General features: G+C 39.8%; 1 protein-coding gene across 2 annotated transcripts in view; it reads left to right on the plus strand.

Annotated features, from left to right (window-relative positions):
• Positions 1-25,969, plus strand: part of Nhlrc2 (NHL repeat containing 2) — a 53,863-nt gene that overhangs the window by 5,088 nt on the left and 22,806 nt on the right. For both annotated transcript variants that reach the window (XM_021630994.2, XM_060391584.1), the window contains exons 3-5: positions 13,457-13,912; positions 17,673-17,794; positions 19,762-19,891. In XM_021630994.2, coding sequence (XP_021486669.1) covers positions 13,457-13,912; positions 17,673-17,794; positions 19,762-19,891 — 708 coding nt within the window. The remainder of the gene's footprint in view (positions 1-13,456; positions 13,913-17,672; positions 17,795-19,761; positions 19,892-25,969) is intronic.

The raw sequence follows: 25,969 nt of genomic DNA on the forward strand, positions 1-25,969 counted from the left end.
TCACCCTTAAATGACAGTGTAGTTTGTAGAGGAATTTTAATTCAGAACATAGTTGTTCTGGCAAGAGATCACATCCAAAGACCTTCTAGATCTGTGTGATCTGCTGGAATACAAACACAACTTTAATTCAGGAGACAGAGGAGAGCAGATAGCTTGAGTTCAAGGCCAGCCTAGTAAAAAGAAAGGTTCAAGTTACAAAAAGCTTAGTTCCAGGCTTAGTGGTACACACCATTAATCCCAAACAATGAAGGTAAAGTTAGTTTGTAGAAGGAATTACCCATGTTTGAAAATGAGGCCTAGCTGAGTGGCAGAAAAGGTGAGGAATCAGAGAAAGTTTTGACAGAATAGGATATGCCCAGCTCTCACAAGAAGAGAGGGGAAAAGGAAGCTACTGAAGGAGCAGTGCAGAGGAGGGGAAGGAGGGAGGGAGGAAGAAAAATAGGAGGAAGGAAGAAAGGGAGGAGGAGTTGTTTTACCGGGACAGTAATAGAGAGACAGGTTGCAGAGAGAACTCAGGTGAAGGAGCCAGGAGATTAGAGCAGATTGCTTGAGTTAGTTTGAGGCCAAGCAGAACATCTCAGAGGCCAAGAGAAAAGCCAGATTCAGTAAGTCAGCTGGGAGAGGAGTTTGAGCCAGAACAGCTGAGTTGAACCAGCCAGCCCAGAGCTCAGAAAGAACAAGAGAAGGTGAGCTTTTTAAGCAGTAAGTCTCAAGAGGCTGAAAACATTCTAGGTCTAGGTTAGATTGTATGGAGGCTGAAAGCTTCCAGGACTAGGCCTAGGTTAGCAGACAGAGACAGTGAGCCTCCAAGATAACAATTGAACCAGTCAAATAAAAAAGTTCCTTTTTCAGTAGTTAGCCTAATTGGTTGACCCCATACCCAGAGCAAATTCAGTGACTTCCTCTGAGGGATCTTTGTCTTCTGCAAGTTGATGTGTAATTCTGGAATTTCTTTTACAGCACATGTATATATAAATAAGCCTCTGAAAAGTATAATGCTTGTAAGTAGAAAGGATTCTAGGAAGATAGAGGAGGAAGAAGCAACAGAAGTGATGTTGCATAGATAGTTGTGTTGACAGAGTCTGTCTCGGGTAGAACTCTCATTTTATTGAAGGCAGAGCTGCTGAATATTTTCGGCAAAAGTCTTGATAATTTAAAACTAAACAAAAAAGGCAAGAAAAGTAGCCTATTCAAAGAAAATATAAACCCCAGAAATTGTCCCTTTAAAAGACCAAATGGCGGGCGTATGAGACTCTCTGAAACAAATATTAAAGATGCTTAAAGAACAGCAGAGAGATGTAGAAAAGATAAAACAGTACATGATTAAAAGGAGATAACAGTTAAGAGATAGGAGTAGCTCTAAAAAAGCACAGAGCAGACACTGGAGCTGAAGATGGAGCTATTGAAGTGAGCACTTGGAAGCAGACTTAAGCAGCAAGAGAGAGGACTCTGAGCTTATAGCCAGGGCAGCAGAAAGGGTTGAGCACTTTGTAAAATGTTTGAAAAGATTAGAGCCCAAGGAACATGTGGAGTACCATTAAGTAGACCATGCTTTGTAGTACAGGCTTTAAAAAAGTAATGGCCAAAACCTGCCCCTTCATGGAAGACATGAATATAGACCTGTGTGGTTCACTGAATGCTTAAGTAGAATGGATTAGAGAGAACAAGACCAGAATCAATGCTGAGAGACAAAGACAAAGAGAACTCAGCAATAGGAGAGAAGCAGTTCATTGTACTCAGAGAGTTTGGAAAGTCAGCAGTCTCCTCAGATTGCTGGGTTTTGATGAGATTGTAGGCTGAAGGCAGTGGGCCAGCGGATTCAAATTCCTAAAAAAGACGACTTTGTAAAAGAGTTTGCAAGTTATGTTTCTCAAGTGGGAGAGAAAAGAAAACATCCAAATGCACAGGCAAGAACTGAGAGGCTGTCCTTAGAGTCCTGCAGGTGGACATGAACAGAGGCTAGATACTGTTCTGAAGCCTGAGTAGAAACAGGTTTAAAAGTAAATACGTAATAATTATAAAAACTACATTATTGTAACAATGATGTTGTAGCTTTATTTCTGCAAGACTAGTAGGCACATACATAGTAAAAATTAGCCTAAAAGTTATTGGCAGACTTGAGGGGAGAAGTAGACAATTTTATGATAGTAGGTTAAGAATTCAGTGCCCATTCTCAATAATGAATACGATATCCAGACAGAGGGTAAGTAAGGAAATAAAGGACTTAAACGATACAGTAAACCAGCTAGGCCTATAGCCTATAGAGAACACCTTAACAGTGTCAGATTGCACATTTCTTTCAAGTGCACACCACCATTTTCTAGGGCAGACCATATATTAGCTCACAGTTTTTTGGTTTTTTTTCAGTAGGTTTTAAAAGAATATACCAAGTGTCTTCTCTGTAAAGTTTAGAAATCAGTAGAAGGAAAGCTGTAATGAAGAAAGCTTTGTGGAAATTAAACACATCTTTAAATACCAACAGACCAAAAAAGAGGTTACAAGGAAATTAGAAAATACTTAGAAATGAAGATTTATGCCATATTATAAGAAAGAATACTTACAGAAACATAAAAAATATACCAAGCAAACTTAACAGCATAAAGATCCAGAAAAAAAAAAACAAAACTAACTTCCATTAAATTAGCAGACAGAACAAAACAATGAAGGTTTGAGTAGAGAGAAACTGAATAGATAGTAGGAAAATAATAGAAGCTAAAAATTGGTTTCTTGACACTATCATTATAATTGACAATCTAAGCTAGATTACTAAAATCAGAGATGCAAATGAAGCTGTTACTACTCATTCCATTGAAATAATTAAAAGAGCATATATACTTGTGTGTCAGTAATGAAAAAGAACTGTCTGAAAACAGAGCCTACCAAGAGTAAACCATGAAAAAATAGAATCCCCAACAGACCTTTATCTACTCTCGTTAGTCACTGCAGCCAAGCCACAGTAACAACAAAACTTTACTGCAGGGTGAGAGGAAAGAGAGGCATGCACGCTGGGGGCAGCCATTCAGCCTTCAGAAGGAAGGAAATGTTGACAACTTTGAGCACCCTTAAAATATGACATTATGCTAAGTCAGATAAACCAGTCTTAATCTCCACTTTCTTCCACTCCCCCTGTCTCTCGCACACACACAGTCCACTTACGTGAAATATCTAGATTAGCATGAAACATACAGATAGGAAGTAAACTGGTGTGGGACAAGCAATAAAGGCTTACTGTGCAATGACTAGTCACAGGGTTTTATTTGAGACAGATCTCATTCCTAGCCCAGGTTGGCTTGGAACTCTGGTATAGCCCAGGATGGGCTTGGCTTTATGCCTGGCATTTTCAGTTTTGCCAGGCGAGCCGTTCAGATAGGGATGGTGATTGGAGGTAGTTTTCCAACAGGGTGAATGAATTTACTACACTTAAAAGTTGTTACGGTAGTAACACAGAAAACAAACCTGCCTGAACACAGAATGGCTGCATGTGGTAGCGATGCCTGTAGTGCCAGCACTTAGGAACCTGAGGTAGGAAAGTGAGGAGTTTGAGGCCAGCTAGAGCTACAGAGAAAGATGCTGTTTCCAGACGAGGTGTGGAGGTACTTCACTCCTGTTTTTAATTTTATAATTAACATTATAAAGACAAATTTGGGCCCCTTTGGAAGAAATTCAGTCTGTTCACCAAATTCAGTAGCACCAAATCCTCCTGACTAGTGGGACCCATTTGTCAGACATATAGACAGTTTTATGACCCAACTAAGCTCAAAACTGGCCATAGTGGAAGTACTTATAACATAAAAGTTGACAAATCAGGGAATTTAAAAGTAATTTTTGGTCATTTTATCAAATAAAGAGCTTACTAGCATACAGGGGGTGTGATTTGCTACCCAAATGACTTGTTACCCAAATGACTGGTAGACTGTAGACCAGTGGTTCTCAGCCTGTGGGTCGTGACCCCACGACGGGTCACATATCAGATATCCTTCATTACAGTTCGTGATAGTAGCAAAATTACAGTTACGAAGTAGGAATCTAGTGATTTTATGGTTGGGGTCACCACAACATGAGGAATTGTATTAAAGGGTCACAGCATTTGGAAGGTTGAGAACCACTGCTATGGACTGACTAATTTATGTTTCTGCATTTGACTGTTTTAAATACTGTTTGTCTAAGTGTTCTTACCCTTGTAATTTTAAAGAAACATTGCTGAAGTAATATGCTACTATATGAAAATCTGGATAACTCAAGAGCTTTTTAATTGTCAGAAGATAATTCATGTTGAAAAAGACATGCCCAGAAATTATCAAAAGGAAATTCATTGAGCTGTCGCCAGAGTAAACTTGCTCTCTTGCAGCCAAATGTCCTCCACTATCTGATGCGTTTGTGAACATACTGGAGCAAATGTTCTCCCTGCCCTGCTGGCTGGCATCGCATTTTAAATCCCAGCCCACAAGAGCTGCTCAGCAGAGTGAGGAGTTTCTCATTAATTCAAACACCTCAAAAGAGGCTCTGTTTCTACCCACTCTTATCCAGCAATGGTAGTGCAACCTTCACTCAATGAGCAGAGGCTGGAATTACAAATTCCAAGCCAGCCTGGACTCCGTAGCAAGACTTTTATCAAAATGCCAGCATAAACAAACAAACAAATAAATAAACAACAGCTTTTAAACTCAGGTCTGTAATAGTGACCAGTATCATTTTTATAATAGCATATGAAAAACTATTTTCAGCAAAAAGCAAATAATGCTTAATTGTAGTGAGTTACTCTAATGCTTAAACATTTTAAAGGATGTAACAATGCCCTGAGGTCATTAGTTCATAGTAATTCAACACATGTTTATGTTGAATTAGAAAGAGCCCAAGTGATTTCTGCTTGCTACATGAAAATTTCTAAGATTTTTAACTCCTTTATGCTAATACTTGAAAAGTATATTGTTACAGTACTTATTTAGGACAATGGTAGTTATCACATTCTTGATTTATGCAAAAGCATTTTCTTAGGAAAAGCTTTGCCTATTTTAATGTGATGTCTAGGTATATTTAATGTGTTGCTGCATCAGATTTCTTGTTTTGTTTTTTTGTTTGCGTTTTTTTGTTGTTGTTTTGTTTTGAGGCAGGGTTTCTGTGTAACAGCCATGGGTATCCTGGAACTTGCCTCCCAAGTTCTGGGATTAAAGGGATTTGCCATTGCCACCCATCTTGCATCAGGTTTTTTTTTAAACCTGAATTGTTTATTACTGTTGAGTAAACATTAGTACCTGTCATCCAGTATGTGAGGACACTTTACTCAAGTCTACAGAAGTACATCTCTTAACTTTATGTTGAAACCAAACCTTGAAGTGAATTAAGTTTAGTTTCATTTTGAGTCAGTTTCCAAACCACCTCAATGATAATTCATATAGAGGACCAGGTAAGGGCTCAGATTCAGGATTCATAGTATAGTTGCCTTTGTGGTTTCAGTTGATTACAGTGAAAGAACAGGAGCAAGGCCAAGAATGAGGAATTATGAAGGAACAGATCTTGGGAGACCAGATGCAAGGTGCTAATCTTCTCTTGATGGGTATGCATACCACACAAGTCCTCCAGCCAACGAGGAACTTAGGTCTGAGTTGTCAGGCTCACCTCCCAAGATTTTAGTGGAGATGCTCACAGGCAGCTTCTGTGCTGTGTCATATTCCAGAACAGCAGACTCCCAATAGGAAGACATTTGATCAGCATCAGTCTCAGGGTTTGCACACAGAGTGGACGCGGTGAGAGCCCTCCCAAATCGAGATGCTTGGCCAGAGCCCTTCTTACACACAGGCCTTTCAGTCAGTCAGGTCTGCTGTGTTCACTCTTATCCATGTGTAGTTTATATTTTTTCCCACAACTCGTCTATCTATTCTGTGTTCTTAAATAGTTAAGCTCCTATGAAAATGTTGATCATTTTATGGCACATTCTTAGGGATTTAGTCTGACCAGAAGCCTAATGACTGTTTCTTTGTTTTGTTTTTTGTTTTTGTTTTGTTTTGTTTTTGGTCTTTCTGTCTGCTTCTGGATCTCTGCTTCAACTTCATCTTTAGTGGTTTTGATTTCAGTATTTCCACTGCTTTAAGTACATACACCTACTGTACATTGTCTTCTGTGCCTGGGTGCCTTTCTCTCTTTCATTCAGCCTCCCTAGTCTTACCCCAGGTCATCTGTGTTATTGTTGCCTGGTTGAAGGGAGGGGTGCCCATGGGTGTGTATTGAGGCCTCAGGCATCTTCCTCAGCCTCTCTCTGTATCAGTAAGGACTTTCTCTGTCCACCCTTGCTCTGAATAATGACAGGGCTCTGTTAAAAGCTTCAGGCACTGTAGCTAGGCAGATACTTAGCTATTCTAACCTGACAGTACTGATCACGTGGCTCATTACCTGTCTTTCTTAGTCTCGTCTTGGCACTTGCTTCTTCATTGTGTCTGGCTGGTGACCTCTCCTTCCTCTAGTCCCTATCTGAGACCTCTCTCTAGGCTTGGAAGTCCCACATTATCCTCTCCTGCCCAGCTATTGGCTGTTCAGCTCTTTATTTAACCAATCAGAAGGCGATGGAGAACAATGTTTATAGCATACCAAGACAGGAGATGCTTCGTAATGACAATGACAAAGTTCAGACTGCAGCCAGATCTCTGGGTACAGAAATCAGCATTTGAATACACAGTTCACAAAACATCCTCCAACATCTCCCCCTTTTAGTCCAGTAAAAGGCTTTTTCTCTTACATTAATAAACTATATAAAATAGGCAGACACTGCTTGTTTCTAGCTATTTACTCTCTGGTTAACTTTGAAAACATCTATAGAAGGCTAAATAAAGCTTATTTTGTGATTAACTAATCCAGTACCTAATATGACCGTAAGTGTGATTGACTGACTACTAACCTGTGTCTCTTAATAACCCTAAGCAGTTTGTAAGCAGTTAGCTTCATATTGTGTTTTTAAATCAGTTGCATAGGTACAACACCTTAAACAAGTCTTGAAACATTGTATGTTTGTATTGTGGAGATACAGTGATCCATATCAATGTAAAATATTTGAGACTAGTACTTTAGTTTAAAAGTAGATTTCAATAATCTACCCCTTTATCCTATTATTCCTATGCACCCCCTTTCTACTTAACACTAGATAGGAAAGAAGAATAGAGGAAAGAAAAAGAGATACCTGAATCTAACTTCCTTTAATTCATTTCCTCTGACCAAGACCATTAACAATTTGCAACCAACACACCTTTAACGGTGACAAACATCCATCACCTTGCACGACCAAAAACCGCCCACCCCATGTTTTGAGAATGGGACATTGTCCTCTTAAAGTTGCTTGCTGATGTCTAGGGTGACATTCTCTTTTTGAGACCCTAAGAGAACTAAATTGGAGTCCTTCTGAAAGCTGCTATTGCAAACAGTTTGGGATAGTTGTTGAGGAGTTGGGCAGTTGTTTAGTTGGATAGCTGGGCAGGATAGTAGGATAAAAGCTTGTTATAAAGTGCAGACGGCATCTCCCTAAGGATGGATTCTATTGACTGAAGAATGATGCTCAAGATAAAGGTCTAGGGAGGAAGAGTCTGCAGTAAACATAACAGTCTGGGGGATCCTGCTGTGGCCTGTAGGAGCTGGTCGAGATCACTGGGTTATTCACTGCATCTGCTCCTAGCCTTATAGGTGCCCATCTCCTCTCTTGAGGAGACAGCCCTGTGAGTCTCACATTCCTGCGTTCCTTTCCCTAGTGCTATCTGTGAGCACAGGGCTCTCTACAGATGGTAAGAGGAGGTCGGTGGTAAGGCAGTTCTACTCTGTGAGATAGGATAACAGGCTGAAACCAGTTGTAGGAGATAAGATCAATAGGATATGGCCATGAATTATATATGGATGAAGGCAGCTCATGGGATACCACAGAGACATTCTAGATTGAGTTCTTGCATATCCAGTGGATGTATAATAATGCAGTTCTGTAACAGGAAACACCAAAGTACAGATTTAGAGGTAAGATCATGAGGTTAGTTTGAAGTATCTTTGATATGTCCATTTTATTTTCCATGTAATTTCAGTTGCACTTAGAATAAAGGTTTAAATTCTGGCCATGACTTTCGAGGCAGACTGTTTTTCTCTTTTGTCTTTATTGTCTCCAGCTTTCATCCTCTTTGTATGTGCTGTTTTCTTTCCCTGAGTGTCCTTTATCACTGTCTTTACCTCACCGCAAGTTTGTATCATTGAGATGTCACCCCATTCATTGCTTCTTTGGGAAACTACTGGGATATATTGATTTGGGGGGAAGTGGGTAGGAATTATCATAATAAACTTTGATTAATATTATTGTAGTAGCTATGTAATTTGGCTTAACTTGTAAGTTCTTATTTGTATTTGGTGAATTCTGGATCATTACTGTTATTTATTTCCATGTTTGTGTTGTCCCAGATCTCGTCAGTGTCTCGCCCCACAAGCTGCGTCCTGTGCACGTGCCACTTTTGGAGGACTTCCTTTTCATACCAGAATATTTCTAGTTCCTCCTGTGCTTTCAAGTTACCATTTCTCTAAGGAGCTAATGATTCCTAAGCTGTTTTTTGTTTTTAGTTTAGTCCCTCTTAAACAGTTTTTGAGGCAAGTCTTTCCAATTGCCTCCACCCAGAAGTTACAGTGTTCATTTGAAGATCAGGAGGAGTCATTTGTTGCTCCTTATATTCATGTTAGCACCCTTGCCATCTTTGTTGCCTTGATTTGTGTGTGTGTGTGTGTGTGTGTGTGTCTATGTCTCTCTCTGTATGAACAACACAGTATTTACAGTGAGAACGAAATGGAAAAGTTAGTCATTCATGCACCTGTTTCTTTACCTGCTTCTGCCTTGTACTTTATTTCATTTCTTATTACCTTTTCTCTTAAACAGAAAGTGATATACTTAAGACATTTGTGCATAATAGTTCACAGTGTACATGTAGTGTAATTCATTCAGCCATTTTCCTATCTGTTGGCTCTCAGGTTGTTACTCATTAGTTACAATGGATAATTTTGTAGAGGGTTAGTTGTTCATATACTAGTGGTCTGTCTTATGGGGCCATTTCCTAGAAATGAGATTGTAAAAGTAATTTGTTACATATTTCTAAATTCTCCACAAAGAGAGAGACACAAGAGAGACAGAGCAACAGAGAGACAGACAGCAATACAGGGAGTGTGTCTATCTCTCCTCTGCTTCAGCAGAGTTTTAACTTTTACCTATCTAAACATCATTTCATATATCTAATGTGGCAATTTAGCATGCAAGTAGTTTTTTCTATCAAGTTGATAACTGGTTATTTGGCTATGTAAAGGCTGTGTTCATGTATTTTATGTTCAAAATTGCTAAATCTTTAATTGAGTCAAGGATTTTTTTGGTAAACAAATTATATCACGTGCATGCAGATGTCTTTGCAATGTTCTGTCTTTAGATGGTTCTCTTGTGCAGTCGTGTCTGCAGTCCCTGCCTGTGCCTCAGCTCCTTGTCAGATAGTACAGCAAGCAGATGTCTTTGCCTTGTGCCTTACACTACAGCATTCTTCATTTGGAGACTCATTTTGGGACTTGATTACATTTACTTAATCAACTAATAAGATATGGAAGATAAGGGTTTCTTTATGCAAGTTATAAACATGATGTTAAATGTGTTTGTGCTACTTCTAGGATTGAAGGGGAGTGGCAGCCACCTGTGATAGTTAATGCCAACTTGACAGGATAAGGATTATCTAGAAGACCAGTCTCTGGGCATGCCTGAGAGATTTTCCATACTAGGATAACTGATGTGTAGAAACCCACCTTAACTTTGAGGGGCAGCCTTCCATGAGGCTGGCTTCCTTGACTGAATAAAAAGGAGAGAGCTTGCAGAATATTAGTATTCAGTGTTCTTTGCCTCCTGGCTGGATGCATCACCCTCCTGTCACAAGGACATTGCCTTCCATCAGGTTTCTTCTTGTCGAATATTTCATTATTACAATAGGAACGTAGCTAATACACCTAATTTTTAATCTTTCCACTTGACCTCCCAAAGATTAAAATAACAGGGAAAGCATGCAACTCTATTTTACCCTGAGTTTTACAAGATTACTAGACCGACAGTTTCATGGCCTTCATATCACATGTCCAGCAAGAAACAAACTAAATTCTGGTTAAAGGTGCTGCTGATGCAAGCTGAGGACAAGGCCCGCAGAGGCTTAATGAGCACCAGAGGAAAAAGTAGGAGTGCTTGGCAGACACAGAACAAACTCTGTGGGGATTTTGTTTATTTGTTTGTGGGCTTTTTGTTTCTTCTTCTTCTTCTTCTTCTTCTTCTTCTTCTTCTTCTTCTTCTTCTATTTCTTCTTTTCTCCTTCTTCTCCTTCTGCCTTATTGATTTTCTGTTTGTCTTCATATTTGTTTTTTTGTTATTGTTTTGGGGATTTTTTTTGTCGGTTTTTTGAGAAAGAGAGAACATGAAGTTGGGTGGATAGGGAGGTGGGAATCTGAGAGGAATTGGGGGAAGGGAAAACAATAAAAATACATCATATGAAAAAATTTTAAAGAAAAAACAAAATGCAACAGTTTTGAAAAAGAAAAGAAAAAGAGTAGTTCTGAGGACTTAGATAAAATACAAACAGAATAGCCTCATTGGCTCTAGAAAGAAACACCCAATACAAAGTGCAAAATATCAAAATAGATGTGGATGTCCTAGTTATATTGCAGCTCTACAATGTTCAGGAAGGATGAGGATGCTTTGGGACGAGCATCAAATGTATAGGCAGGGTGGGGTTTCCCTCAGATGGATCCTCGAAGCAAACGAGGGGTCTAAAAGGGAAGGTTTAGGATCCAGTATAAACTTAAGGATAATTACATACAGCAACCTGTTCACAAGTGATGTCCATAAATGAAACTGCACAGAAAACAGCTGTCAGAAGAGGGCGCGCTCAAGCTAGGAACCTTGTTTACAACAATGATAACGTGATCATCCATATAAAACTACAGTAAAGAAAATGTATAGAGCTTTGTACTCCATGTTTTAATTGGATTACTTGATTTGTGGGTGTTTAACTTGAGTATTTTATATAGTCTGGATATTAGCCCTCTGTCAGATGTAGGGTTGGTGAAGATCCTTTCCCAGTCTGTAGGCTGTTGTTTTGTTCTGATGACAGTGTCCTTTGCTTTACAGAAGCTTTTTCAGTTTCATGAGGTCCCATTGATTGTTGATCTTAGAGCCTCTGCTGTTGGTGTTCTGTTCAGGAAGTTGTCTCCTATGCCAAAAATAAGTTCAAGGCTCTTCCCCACTTTTTCTTCTAACAGGTTTAGTGTATCTGGTTTTATGTTGAGGTCTTTGATCCACTTGGACTTTAGTTTTGTACAGGGTGATAAATATGGATCTAGTTATATTTTTCTATGTGTACATATCCAGTTAGACCAGCACCATTTGTTGAAGATGCTGTATTTTTTCCATTGTATGGTTTTGACTTCTTTGTTAAAAATCAAGTATCTGTAGGTGTGTGGATTTATGTCAGGGTCTTCTATTCACTTCCATTGATCCACCATTCTGATTCTAGACTGGTCCATGCAGTTTATAGAGGAATAAGAAATGGCAGAGAAACAGTTAAAGAAATGCTCAGCATCCTTAATCATCAGTGAAATGCAAATCAAAACGACCCTGAGATTTTACCTTTCACCCACCAGAATGGCTAAGATTAAAATCTCAAGTGACAACACATGCTGGAGAGAATATGGAGAAAGGGGAACCCTTCTCCATTGCTGATGGAAATGTAAACTTGTACAGCCACTTTGGAAATCAATCTGGCACTTTCTCAGAAAATTAGGAATAGTGCATCCTCAAGATCCAGCTATACCACTCCTAGGAGAATATACAAAATATGCTCAAGTATACAACAAGGACATTTGTTAATGGTTCATAGCAGCTTTATTCGTAATAGCCAGAAGCTGGAAACAACCCAATGTCCCTCAGTTGAGGAATGGATACAGAAATTGTGGTACATTTACACAATGGAATACTACTCAGCAATTAAAAACAAGGAAATCTTGAAATTTGCAGGCAAATGGTGGGAAATAGAAAAGATCATCCTGAATGAGATAACCCAGAAGCAGAAAGACATTAGACATATAATATAGGATATTGGATATTAGACATATAATATAGGATAAACATACTAAAATCTGTACACCTGAAGAAGCTAAGGAAGAAGGAGGACCCTAGGGAAGATGCTTAATCCTCATTCAGAAGGGCAAACGGAATAGACATCATAAGCAGGATAAAGCAGGGAACAGGACAGGAGCCTACCACAGAGGGCCTCTGAAAGACTACCCAGCAGGGTATTAAAGCAGATGCTGAGACTCATAGCCAAACTTTGGGCAGAGTGCAAAGAATCTTATGAAAGAAGGGGGAGATAGAAAGATCTAGAGGGGACAGGAGCTCCACAAGGAAACCAACAGAACCAAGGAATCTGGCCCAGGAGTCTTTTCTGAGACATACTCCAACCAAGGACCATGCATGGAGATAACCTAGAACCCCTGCACAGATGTAGCCTATGGCAGCTCAGTATCCAAGTGGGTTCCCTAGTAAGAGGAGCAGGGCCTGTCCCTAACATGAACTCCGTAGCAGGCTCTTTGATCACAGACCCCTCCCCCATCCCCCACCTCCACCCCCCGATGGGGGAGCAGCCTTACCAGGCCACAGAGGAAGACAGTGAAGTCAGTTCTGATGAGACCTGATAGACTAGGGTCAGATGGAAGGGGAGGAGGCCCTCCCCTATCAGTGGACTGGGGGAGGGACATAGGGGGAGACAAAGAAGGAAGGGTGGGTCTGGGAGGGGATAAGGGAGGAGGCCACAGCTGGGATACAAAGTGAATAAATTATAATAAATAAAAAATAAAATATTTTTTAAAAAAGGAAAAGAAAATGTGTGGCAATCCTCATTGATAGTCACAGACTTGACAACTGTGTTCCTTACTGGAGTAATATCTTCAAACAGCATTTAGCACTAATGAAAACCAACTTGGGTCAGAAATACTAAAAGTATATGTACTTTAGAGACATGGAAGTTGAGACATGAACATTTTCACTGTTTCCCCCAGCTCTCCAGCCTCTGGTTCTCTACCCAGAATGCAGTTGGTTTTCCCTTAGAGTGTTAGCAACCCATGTGGCTTCAGCTGACAGCAGAGCTTCTGGCTTGCTGACACTGGACAACTGTGGTTTACTCCTTCCACTCACTGTAATAGCTTTACCTGAAAAACAAAGTTCTGATCCTGTACATGGATCTGATCCTGTGTGTTTATATGTAGAAGTCAGGATTGTGTGAGATTTAGATTAGCTTTATATACTTGAGTTTAATGGAATTAAACACACTGTTGCAGTTCATTGTTAATCTGTAGATTGTTTATATTAATGAGAAAACTCTGATATATGGATGATTTTAAATTTTCCTGGTGTTTAACATACACTTTTCCTTTGCAGACGGTCTCCTGATTGTCGGTGTTCACTCAGCCAAGTTCCCAAATGAGAAGGTCCTGGACAATATCAAGAGTGCTGTCCTTCGATACAACATAACCCACCCTGTGGTTAACGACACAGATGCCAGCCTTTGGCAGGAGCTTGAGGTCTCCTGCTGGCCAACACTGGTCATCTTGGGACCGCGTGGAAACATGCTATTTTCTTTGATTGGAGAGGGACACAGAGATAAGCTATTTTCATATACTTCTATTGCTTTGAAGTACTACAAAGACAGGGGACAGATCAGAGATGGAAAAATTGGAATAAAGCTCTTCAAAGAGTCTCTGCCGCCTTCACCGTTGCTGTTCCCAGGGAAAGTAGCAGCAGACCGCACAACTGGTAGATTGGTGGTGTCAGATACTGGGCACCACAGGGTCCTGGTCATTCAGAAGAACGGGCAGATCCAGCACAGCATTGGAGGTAGGTCTGCTTCTGATCATGGTCTGGAATACATTTCCAGTTTAAAAATAGCTCAAGTACACACACAAAGGCAGCCTGAGTTGCCTGTGACTTTATCACCAAGTTATTTTGTTATTTAGTCTGTGGGGTCTGAGCTAACCTCCCTGCCCTCTTCAGAACAAACCAAAACCAGAAGCTCCACATCGAAAGCAGGAGATCAGTGAGTTATATAGTTTTTAGGGATATTTGTGTGTTCCAGCCCGTGTTTTCAAATTAAAAGTCACATTTATTTGTTCATGGAAATATATCCCAAGATTTTATGTCAGTGACATTTTATGTGGAAGTTTCATGTTTTCTTCTCTACGAAAATACGTCCATATAGTTTTCAAGACAAGAACTCAGGAAAATGATCAAGAAACTTGATATTTAGAAATAAACAAGCTAGGGTTTTCACACAATTTTACTTTTTTCTTGTTTTGTTCTTCTTAAGAACTACAGCATACATCTGGACCCCTCTTCTTTCCTTGTAAGCACAGCTCATCCCATTCCACATCTCCCTGTTTTAGATAAGAAACTGCCTCTAGCTTCCATCTGCACGATTAGTAAGATCTCCTAAGTACATTCAGACTAATCTGCTTATCTGGGCTGAACTGACACATCACAGATTAGTCAGAGGGAAAGGAACACCACCTCCTTATAGCCAACCCCACTTGATAGCATAGGACTCAGTTCACATAGGGAAGTAGATTAGCCCTGTTCCTAAGCCCTTGTGCTGGGTAGTGGGCCAAGATTCTCTCATCTTTGTGTCATTCTTTACTGTTTTTATTAGAGTATGTGTTGTTTTGTGGAGCTTTTTTGTTGGGGCTACTTGATATTTTCAGTTGTAATAGGCAGTTTTGAAAATTGTTACTTGGAAAATGTCTTGAATGTAACTGGTCCTTTGGGGTTTTGGTGTGTGTGGTATAGATACATGTTCTTGTGAGTCTCTACGCTGATAAATAGGCTGATAAATAGAAGCCAGAGGTGGACACTGTGTATCTTTCTTGATTGCTATCCGCCTTCTTTTGAGACAGGGTCTCTCAGTGAATCTTAAGTGAATCTTGGCCAGGCTTACTGACCCCTGAACCCTAGAAGTTTGCTTGCTTCGCCTCTCTAGCCCACCACATTGTGTTGTTGTTGCCCTTGTTGCTGTCCAAGACGGGGTCTGACTATGAAGTCCTAGGTGGCCTAGAACGCTCTATGTAGACCAGACTTGTCTTAGCTCTCACACGTCTGCCTTCTGGGATTAAAGGCATGTACTGCTGTGCTCGACTTTCTGTGTACACTGGCATCTAGACTCAGATCCTTATGGTTGTAGATAAGGCACATTACCAACTGAGCCATCTTCCCACCCAGATCTATTATGCTGTAACATTCGAGGTGGTGTGGGTTAGTACTCTTCTCTTTTGAACACAGACTTGCAGTGTGCACCTCTGGTTAGCCTGAAGCTCTCTGTAGCTCAGGCTGCTATGGAACTCACAGAGATACACCTGCCTCTGCCTCTTGAGCTGGGATTAAAGGCATGTGTCACCATGCCCAGCCCAACAATATTCTTTGTTAACAGAAAACATCAGTAAGAGATGTTCTCAAGTGTGCTTCCATCTCTGACATAACTCTAACATGCTGCTTTTTACACAGGGTCTTTGTCTCTAGCTCAGGTTGGCCTGGAATTCACTGTGTCCCAGACTCACCTTGAGTTCATAGCACTCTGCCTGCCTCCAGAGTGCTAAGATTACAGGCATATGCCACCATAGCCACCTGATATTATTTCTTACATTTGTTTGTTTGCAGTGTGTTGGGGAGCAGAAGGATGCTGGCATAGAGGTCAGGGGGCAGCTCACAAGAGTCAGCTCTTCCATCTTTTGGTTAAAAAGTCAAACTCAGGCTGTTAGGTCTGGAGGAAGCTCTCTGACCTGCAGCGCCAACTTGCTAGAATTCATTGGTCACATATTTTCAAGAAATATTGGTTTCATGTGACTTAACAGATTTTGTCTGTGGTAGTGTAGTATTGTCAGGGTTCTTAGGCACTTGACTCTGGCAGTGCCTCATGGATATTCAGGTGGTTGAGGTGCATGGTGTTTTCAGATCTGAAGTGCCATAGAGCTCTTCCCCCATCACTATCCTTTTTTGCAAAATTCTTAATGTCAACAATTAACAGTATTAATAGTAATGATGGCAAACCACATCCCTGGCTTCATTCTAAGCGTACTGCCTGCATTTCCTTCTCTTCATTCCTGTGATGCTGTGAATCAGGGTATTATTAGTTCTGCTTTACAGAAGTAAAACTAAGACATAAAGCACGTACTCAGACCGCCAGCTAGAGAAAGCTGGAGCTGGGAATTAATGGGACTTGCATGCATTCCCTAGCCACCAGGTGTACTGCCTCTGCTCCTGCTGTGTACAAGCCTGAGAGTCTACAAAGGAATTGTGAGTGCTGACTTAGAGGCTCCACGTAGCAGAAGTTGTACATTGCTGTGTCAGGCTGTTCCTTCTTGGAGCTATGGTGTTCTAGAACTTGAGAGGATAGCTATGAAGCCAGAGTCACTCTGCCTGTCCTACCATATGCCTGCCACGTTGCGTGGCTTTATGACAGAAGCAGCAGGAGGGAAGGAGTGTTACCCTGGGCTTCTTGACTCAGGAAGACACTGGCTCTCAAGGCACAGGATAGTTTTGAATATGAGTATTTTTCATGAAAAGGAGTGTATATGTAGTTTGGTTTTATTGTCAAAGGAGTCTATTGTTCAAAATTGGGTTTTATTTATTTATTTATTTTTATTATCCCTTTTGGAGCTAGAGAAATGGCTTAGTGGTTAAGAGCACTTGTTCTTCAGAGGGCCCAGATTCCATTCTCAGTACCCACATGGCAATTCACAGCCATCTGTAAGTCCACTTCTGGGAGATGTGATGACCTCTTGTGACCTGTGTGGGCACCAGGCACACACATGGTGCTTATTGTATACACATGCAGGCAAACACACACACATACTTCAAATACATCAGCTTTCTAAAATTATCTTTTTAGCTGCTGAAAGGATAAAGTTATTTTTAACTTTCTAGTTAGGTAATATGTATTTAAATTTTTGTTGTTGCAATATGCTACTGGAGTTCACTAGGACCTACTCTAATACCTGTCTTTACCCAACATAGATAGACACAGAGAAATAGAAGAAAATGGCATTTTCATTTAAAGTTTTTAATGATTTAATTTTTTTTTGTGTGTATGATGTTTTGCCTGCATGTATGTCTATGTACCATGTATGTGCAATGCCCTCCAAGGCCAGAAAAGGACATCATATCTCCCTGGGACTAGTGTTACAGCTAGTTGTGAGCTTCCGTGAGGGTGCTGGGGGTCGAACCCAGTCAGATAGAAGAGTAGCCAGCACTCCTGACTGCTGAGCCATTTCTCCTGCCCTAGATTTTCATTTTTAGAAAAAAATAATTAAATACTGTGTTACTTAATTTTAAAATCCCAGAATTAAATGCTTTTTTTTTTTTTTTTTTTTTTTGAGACTGTTTCTCTATGTAGCCTTGGCTGTCCTGGAATCACTTTGTAGACCAGGCTGGCCTCAAACTCACAGAGATCTGCCTGTCACTGCCTCCCTGAGTACTGTGATTAAAGGTATGTGCCACCACTGCCCTGCTTAAATGCAAAGTTTTAAATTATTTATTTGGAGGATATTACTTTGAAGTTGACTTTTTAATGTAAAGAAAAAAAATGTCTCACAACTCTCTTATCTTTTAGGCCCTAATCCTGGAAGGAAAGATGGAATGTTCTCAGAGTCGTCTTTTAATTCTCCACAGGGTGTGGCTATAGTGGACAACATCATCTTTGTGGCTGACACGGAAAACCACCTCATAAGAAAGGTAATTTTCTGTTTTAAGGCAAAGTTTTTTAAATATTCTTTTCAAGAAACCCTGATGTTTATGAGGGCCCACACTCATCCTGGATTACATGAGTTGGAGGCCAGGCTGTGCTAGTCCTGTATTAAGAAAGAGGAAAGGGTAGGAAGGATGGAGAGAGGAAGAAAGGGAAAAGAAAAAAAAATACAGTAAGGTTTCAGAAAAATTCCCTGTCCATATACTCTTGCAAATTTGGACTTCAAAGACTATTTCTAGAGAGTGTTTTAAGCAAATAGAAATTTTCTAAACAGTATTTTGCAGGTTTTATTTATTCTATATTAGTCACAGAAATCATATTACTATCATATTTAAATTTAGATAAACCAAGTTATTTTAAACATTTCATTAAAGTAGTGATTTTGATATAGTCTATTGGTCACTAAGTTATTGTCAGTTTGGAAAATAACAAATAAAAGTGCCTATAATACACCTTGTTAGGTAAACACAGTGCTCCTGATACTTCACTTTCATTCATTTGGCAAAATGCTCGCATAACGTATGTGTACTAGCAAGCATATATCTAGAATGTAATGATAACACTGCAATATATATCTTAATAAAAGCAATGTGTTTTCTTTGCTTCTGGGTAGGACTTGGCCTGTTAAAATGTTCAGTAGATATTTGTTAAGTAAGTTTATTAACAAATTATATATATTTAATAAAACATTTTGTATGAATTTATTTTTATAAATATATATTGTGACTTAAAGAATTAAATAGGATGTGTTTTTCTGAAACACAGAGTCTCGGAAACTCCTTCTAGACACTTAAATGTGCTAATATGTTGTTGACAAGGTTAGCAGGATACTTATTTGATCACAAACCCCCCTTTTTAGGTAGTACTTTGTTAATGTTGTGTATAGGTTACAAAAAATAATGTGGTTTTAATTACTGACCTCTTAGAAGTCAGTTCTTGTGAATAGTCTTCGCTGGGCGTTATTTCTGTGGTCTGTCAGTGTCAGAGGCGGGGGGGGAGGGCATCACCAGCATTCAGCAGCACTTGTCTGCTGCTATTTGTGCCCCCTGTCCTGCCTCACAACTTGTGATTTCCCAGTTGGACAGGGTGCTGGGTTTAAACCCCTGGTTACTGAAGTAGTGTGATCACAAGAGTCCTGGATTTCCCACAGTCAGTCCATTCTGTGTGACATGACTTAGTGTCTGTCAAGACAGGAAGCGGAACTGTTTCTTCTTTCTTTTTGACAGAAAGAGTTACTGTGTGTATTTTGAAGACCTCATTTGCAGAGGTCTAAGCTTATCATCCTCTCACATTCACACACAAACGTCATTGTTCCATGCACACCCTTCCTTTGGCTAGGATAATTTCTTTATTAATGTATAGATTCCTTATGTCCCCTTTCCTGGCTCCCCTTGCTACTCCCTCACATGAGCAAACTGTAGTTAAGCACCTTAATATGCTTGTCTGTGTACTACCCTGAAACATGCGTGTACTATGCATGTGATTGTCCTAGTGACATCATTGCAGTATGCACCAGACAGTTCACCATTGAAGTGAAAACTTCCTAGGTTTTAACCGGGTTAGCAGGCTTTCTACTCATGACTTGTTTCAGAATGTTTCGGCTCCAAGTAGGAACTGTCACACACAGCCGGTCACCATCCCACCTCACGGCAGTCAGCTTCCTGTCACTGATGCCCTTACTGAGCTTCCCACACAGATAGAATCCTGGAATGTATGGCTTCTTCTTCTTCAGTCCCATTTGTTATTTTAAGGCATGATGTAATATGTCGGTAATCCCTTTCTTTCTATTACTGGGAAATGAGAGGGACTAACTGCACACATTTGAGCGACAAGTCCTTTATAATTAGCATTCTAAAACATTATGTTTTCATATTCTTTATGTTGTTGCAGTTATTCACATATTGAAAGCACACATAACATGCATTGACTAAAAGACGCACTGACTTTGTTGTAGATTGACCTAGACGCTGAGGAGGTGAGCACTGTCGCTGGTGTCGGCATTCAAGGGACAGATACAGAAGGGGGAGGGGAAGGGCAGAAGCAGCCTATCAGCTCCCCTTGGGACGTCGTGCTCGGAACCTCAGGTATGAGAGCTCAACAGCAGATGCGGAAAGATTCTGCATATAGAAATAAAACCTTTAAAAATCCCTTTCTGCTGGGCAGTGGCGGTGCATGTCTTTAATCCCACTCAAGGCAGAGACAAGGAGATCTCTGAGTTTGAGGCCAGCCTGGTCTACAGAGCAAGTTCCAGCACAGCCAGAGCTACACAGAGAAACCCTGTCTTGAAAAACAAAACAAACAAAAAGAAAAAAAATCTTTTCTAATGTTTTTACTTAAAATAGTCTTGAATTTTTTATTTAACTTAATTATGTAGCTTGTTTTGTATATTTGTACTTAATAGCTCAGAGTTGCCTGGTTGTATAAAGCAAAAGCAGCCATAACATATACAAATAGAATACATGTTACGTATAACATTACATTATACTTTACAAAAAAGACAAAAATAACTAGTTAGCTGACTCACCCTTGGATCAGTGCTCAGTACACACTAACTTCTAATTTAAACAATATTATCAACCTGGATCTTCCGATTGATGTAGTTCTAAATATTTTTAAGCTGGCAGGATTGTGGTTTCAGAAATTACAAAGATTATCCATCAGCTACGTACCACTTAACAATATCCTTCCTTACTCTAGTTAAAAAGGCAGTTGTCAAAGAGGAAGCTGCCTTATCTTTTCTATTCTTAAAAAAGTTTTCAAATATTGAAATAGGATAGCATCTTTTGTTTAATTACAAAATACTAACCTCCTGAGTTAGGCCATGCTAGTAATAAATGAGACATGCTTTCTCTGTGATCTGTGTTGCCCGTATGAACACACTAAAAGAAACACCAGTATGCTTATCATCGGTACTCAGCAGTGCTGCTGGCATGATTGTTATCTGTGTGTCTAATATCAGACGTGAAGAAAGTAGGATACCTGGGAAATAGAATTTGAGACTGAATGGTCCATATGATCTTGGCTTATTTGAATGGCTTCACATTTAAAATTCTTGCTTTGCAAGTACCATCTCTCAGGAGAGGGAAAACTCTGTGCTTTATATGTAAGACTGATGGCCAGTAGTTACACAGTGACTTAGTTACTGGTGTTTGCCACTGTGCTTTCTGTATCTATTAGTAATTATCACAGTTATGTCATGTTAGGTAGATTCATCAAGCCTAAGCCCTTATTTTGTACACACAGATAGTGTTGGGGATGAGTCAGCTAAGCCTGAGCTGGCCTGAACTTGCCCCAGCTATGTCTTGAGTCCACATCTAGTTATGTAGTCCTCACATGTGACAAGTAAACTCTGTGTTGGGTGTTTGTTCTTTGACAGAAGGTAAAAAGCACAAGAGAACAATAAGCCTTGGCTCAGATTCTATCTATTGTTACTAAAACAAAGCATAGCGTTGAGACCTGGCATACATTAAGAGTGCTGCTCTTCGAGAGGACCTGTGTTTGGTTTCCAGCACCCATGTTGGGTGCTTCACAACCACCTATAATTCCAGCTTCTGGGGGTCTAAGAATAAAACAGAAACACAAGTCACACAAGCAAGTTAAAATCAGGGGACAGGGATGTTTACTTTGCCCACCAGGAGGCTGTGGAAAGCATGTAGGTATAGAAGACATGTTCAGCTTATAGCATTTCTATCAAAATTTGTGTTGCTTAAAATTACAGTGTGCTTTACTAAGTTAGATGTACATAATGGCTAAGGAATATTTAAAGTTTTATCCATGCTAAGAACTTCTCAGTTACAGCTCATGGTGTGGTATTTATTGCTAGTTGTTTATCTTTGTATTGAAAATCCATCCATCTTGCTTCCTAAGAATCTTAACTATATTTATAGATACTCTGTTAGTGTCTAAGTATATTTTTATTAACCCTGGTTTTCAAGTCCTGCTTTAGCTCAGCTCGTGCCTCTGCATTCAACCTAATTCTGAAAACATCTGTGGTGGTTTGAATGAGAATGACTCCATATGCTCACATCTGGATGCTTGATCCTCTGTTGGTGGGCTGTTGGGGAATGAGTTAGGAGGTGTAGCCTTACTGGAGGAGGTGTGACGGGTGGGCTTTGAGGCTCCAAAAGACCACACCCTTCCCAGTTAGCGCTCTCTGCCTCTTGTTAATGGATCAGACATAAACTGTCAGTTACTGATGAAGCCCCATATCTGCCTACCTCTGCTGTGTGCCTGCTATAATGATTATGAATTTCAGCCTTCTGAACTGTAAGCAAGACCCCAATAAACTCTTTCTTTGGTCATGGTGTCTCTTGAAAGCAATAGAAAAGTAACAAGGACATATTTTCACTACAGAAAGTGGGCAAGAGAAGTAGTCTTGAATCCACTGAAGTGTTGGCTAGTTCAGAAGGTGTGGTGTGAAAACTGTCTGAAGGACCTATTCCCCGTGGTCATGCTAGTTCAGGAGTTATCTATGAGATAGCTAATCTGGCTATCTATACCAAGTCATCGGTAGGAAGGCTTTATAAGATGACTATAAATTACTGGGTATTCCCAGAAATTTTATTTAACATTTGGAACACTTGTTTAGATTCTCATAAGACTTTCAAAGTGATATGTTGCCCAAAGCATCTTAATGACTAATGCTTTGAATTACTTTAAAGTCCTAACCTATATTAATATATAATTCTTTGATAACTGGATCATAGAATTAGATTAATTGTTCTTACCAAATTACATGTTTGCTTGATGTCACTTAAGATGTATTTACTTATAAACATGATATTCATTTATGTTTATATGTGCATATTTATTTCATATTATTTATTAAGTCAAAATATATCCCATATATTTGTAATTATTTTAAGAAATATAAATGTATATTTCAAAGTCGGTTTCTCCTTTGTTGGTGGTGGCTTTTAAGACACAATCGCCATATACTTACATGTAGCCTAGGCTAGCTCAGCATAGTGTGCTTGTGTCTGTACATGTGTACCGTCACACCAGCTAGTCAGTCTCCTGGCTAAGAAAAGAGCCTTTTCTTTAAGCAGGTGCCACTGGCCTCTTTTTCAACCTCAGATAAACTGTCTTTATTTTCTCAAAGTGATGAGAATTTTTAATACATGTAAAGAAATAAATATGAGGGCTAAAACAATTATATTTTTCATACATTCAACAGTTGACTTAGCCACTTGCCCTTATTGTATTTTCTTTAAGCATTCTTCTTCTCAAAGTATGAACAATCTTTCTATTCCCATTTCACAAGTGTGTAGATATTCAAATTATAAGATTATGTAACAGATGCTAGAGTAAATACTTGAAAGTTTCAGCAGCCCAAGAAAATGGTTTTTCTTAAGCTCTTTTCTAATGTTTCAAAAATTTTATAAAACTTTCTCAAATTCTGCCATAGTTCATGAAGTGAGAGGAGAAAACATGAAAAATGGGTTGCTTTGTAATCTTTTTAAATCATAGATTTTTTCTGGTGCACATCAGTGGAACACAGCTACCTGCACTGTGGACAAGCATCAGGAACCTCCATTGAGTTTCGTGTAGAGGTTAAGATACAGGGAGCACTGGAAGATACAGCCGTACAGATGTAAACTTAGAAAGAAAGGAATGAAACAGACAGATTCCGGCACCAGTGACTTCTGAGAAGAAGGGGGACATGCGGTCATAGAGCAAGAAGGGCTGTGGTCATAGGGCAGTGCTTCCAGTTAAATGATGCTCTTTTCAGGTTTGTACACACATGTGCATGTAGGATTTAGAGAGGTAAACTTTCCATGCCACATGTATTCTCTGTATGGTGAATCTAATTAAAGTTAAACATAAAGAAAAATAGGTAAGTAAAAAGAATGACAGTAACAAAGACAGGTAACTGAAATATGTACTTGAATTCAGCTTAGAGAACAGCGTGCCTCAAGGAAACATTAAGGAATAGCCTTAAGGGGCTGGCTCAGCATTTAAGAGCATTGGCTGCTCTTCCAGAGGTCCTGATTCAGTTCCCAGCAAGTACATGGTGGCTCATGACCATCTATAAACAGGATCTGATGCCCTCTCCTGGCATGCTGGAGTACATGCAGACAGAGCACTCATACATAAAAAGAAAAGAAATAGACTTAAAGTGCTTGGTTATTCTAAATATATATGTAATTTTTAAATATGTGTATTTTTAAATAGCTCCAATGCATTTGACCTAATTATACAGTTGCTACAAGAAATAAAAATAATTAGCAAAGTAAATTTCATCTTACCACTTTAAATACGATAACATCACTGTGTAATACTGATGTCTTGATGGATTCATCTTTTAGCAGCTATTTTACCATGCCTCCAGAATGTGTTTTGGTTCTCTCTTGATTCTTCTGATGCCAAACAATGGCCTGTAAAGGGTTTTATTGCAGAGGTCAGATCCCTGCCCATCCTGAGTGCTTCAGCTGGTCCCAGGTTTAGAATCATGTATAGAAAGGCTCCTGTGCTTGAATCCCATTAACCTTGCCTGACTCTGTAACCAGTGTTTTCCCCAGATACAGACTCCACTTTTCCTGTGTCATCTTTAGTGGTTAGAATCCAGCACGAATGCACTCAGCTGATAGTCTGTTAACAAAATATTAACTTACACGCATAGATATATCACGTGACATCCATTAATATTCTATAAGATACCGGTAAATATTTTTGTTTTAAATATAATTTAAGCCTGGTGTGGTGGCCCACGCTTTTAATCCCAGCACTCAGGCAAAGACAGGTCGAGTGCTGTGAGTTTAAGGCTAGACTGGTGTACAAAGTGAGTCCAGGACAGCCAAGGCTCTACAGAGAAACCTATCTCAGGAAAAAAAAAAAAAAAGTAAGCCTGTGATGTAGGCATGTTTAAAGGGATAAATTTTATGCATTGTGGCCTGTGTACTTTTGTTTTGAAGAACAGCCGTATCTTTATATCTAAAATTTGACAGAAGATTCTTCTAGGTCCTCCCCACCACCCCAGCACCACTCCCTTTCTTTTTCTCTCTTTAAAAAAACAAAAAACACACATAAACACAGACACACTAATAATGATAAGCACTAGTAATAACAATCAGAAACCGTATTATATACACAAAAGACCGATAAGACAAAAAGAAAATAATCCTGAACAAAGCAAAATGAGACACAAAAGGTCTACGAAAGTACTGTTGAATTTATTTTGTGTGGCTCATCCACTGCTGGCCGTGGGGTCCACCCTGAAGTTTGGTTTGTGTACCCAGTGAGGCTTCATTGGGGAAAACTAACTTTTCTTTAGCAACCAAATGTCAGTTGCAGATAGCTTCTTGGTTAGGGGTGGGGGTGCTGTGTCTGCTTCCCTCTCTCAGTGCTGGGACCCCATCTTGTTTGAACCTGTGTGGGCCTTGTGCTGCCGTTGTCTGTGTGAATTTTTGTAGTCTTGCTGCATCTGGAGAGTACTTGTTTTCCTTGGAGTCCTCCATCCCCTCTGGCTCTTAAAATCTTTCCACCTTCCCTTCTGCAGAAATCCTTAGGCATGAAGGGAGGGTTTCAGGAAGACATCCATTCCGCTTAGGACTGAGTGCTGCAAAGCCACTCACTCTTTATGCATCATCCAGTTGCAGGGCTCTGTGTTAGTTCCCATGCATTGCAGGAGAAAGCTTCTCTGTCAGAATATTCCTAAACTATCTTGTTTCAAGTTAGTGAGGTAAACTTTACAGAAAGTGGCTTTTATTCTTACTGTATAGATCTGTGACTGTGCCTACAGTCACGATCACCCCGGAAAGTTCCCTGGTGGTACCTTTGCTCAGCCTCCCTGCATCACCACACCCACTCTAGCCACAGGCAGCAGTGGTTTTGTGCTTCTTCAAAACAGATTTTTCTGTCTGTCTTCTTCCACTGACCACACTGTGTTCAGATCCCTGTTGTAGTTTGCTGAGCCCATTGACTGGCACTCAGGTGTCTCTAGTCGCTAAGTTATAAATACAGGACTGCCTCCATCAACATCTGTACTTTCTGTTTGTGTGTGGTAGTGATTCATTTGCTTTTCTTGGGTAAATGCCTAGGAACGAATTGGATTGCCATTTTCCCCCAGTGGTTGTCCTCTTAGGTCCCAAGCATGTGCTTGAGATCATTGCCCCTTTCCATAGGACTTTGCTTCAGATTTCTTTTCAAACTAAGCTGATTTC

Source organism: Meriones unguiculatus, chromosome 1, assembly GCF_030254825.1.
Source record: "Meriones unguiculatus strain TT.TT164.6M chromosome 1, Bangor_MerUng_6.1, whole genome shotgun sequence".
Taxonomy (NCBI): domain Eukaryota; kingdom Metazoa; phylum Chordata; class Mammalia; order Rodentia; family Muridae; genus Meriones; species Meriones unguiculatus.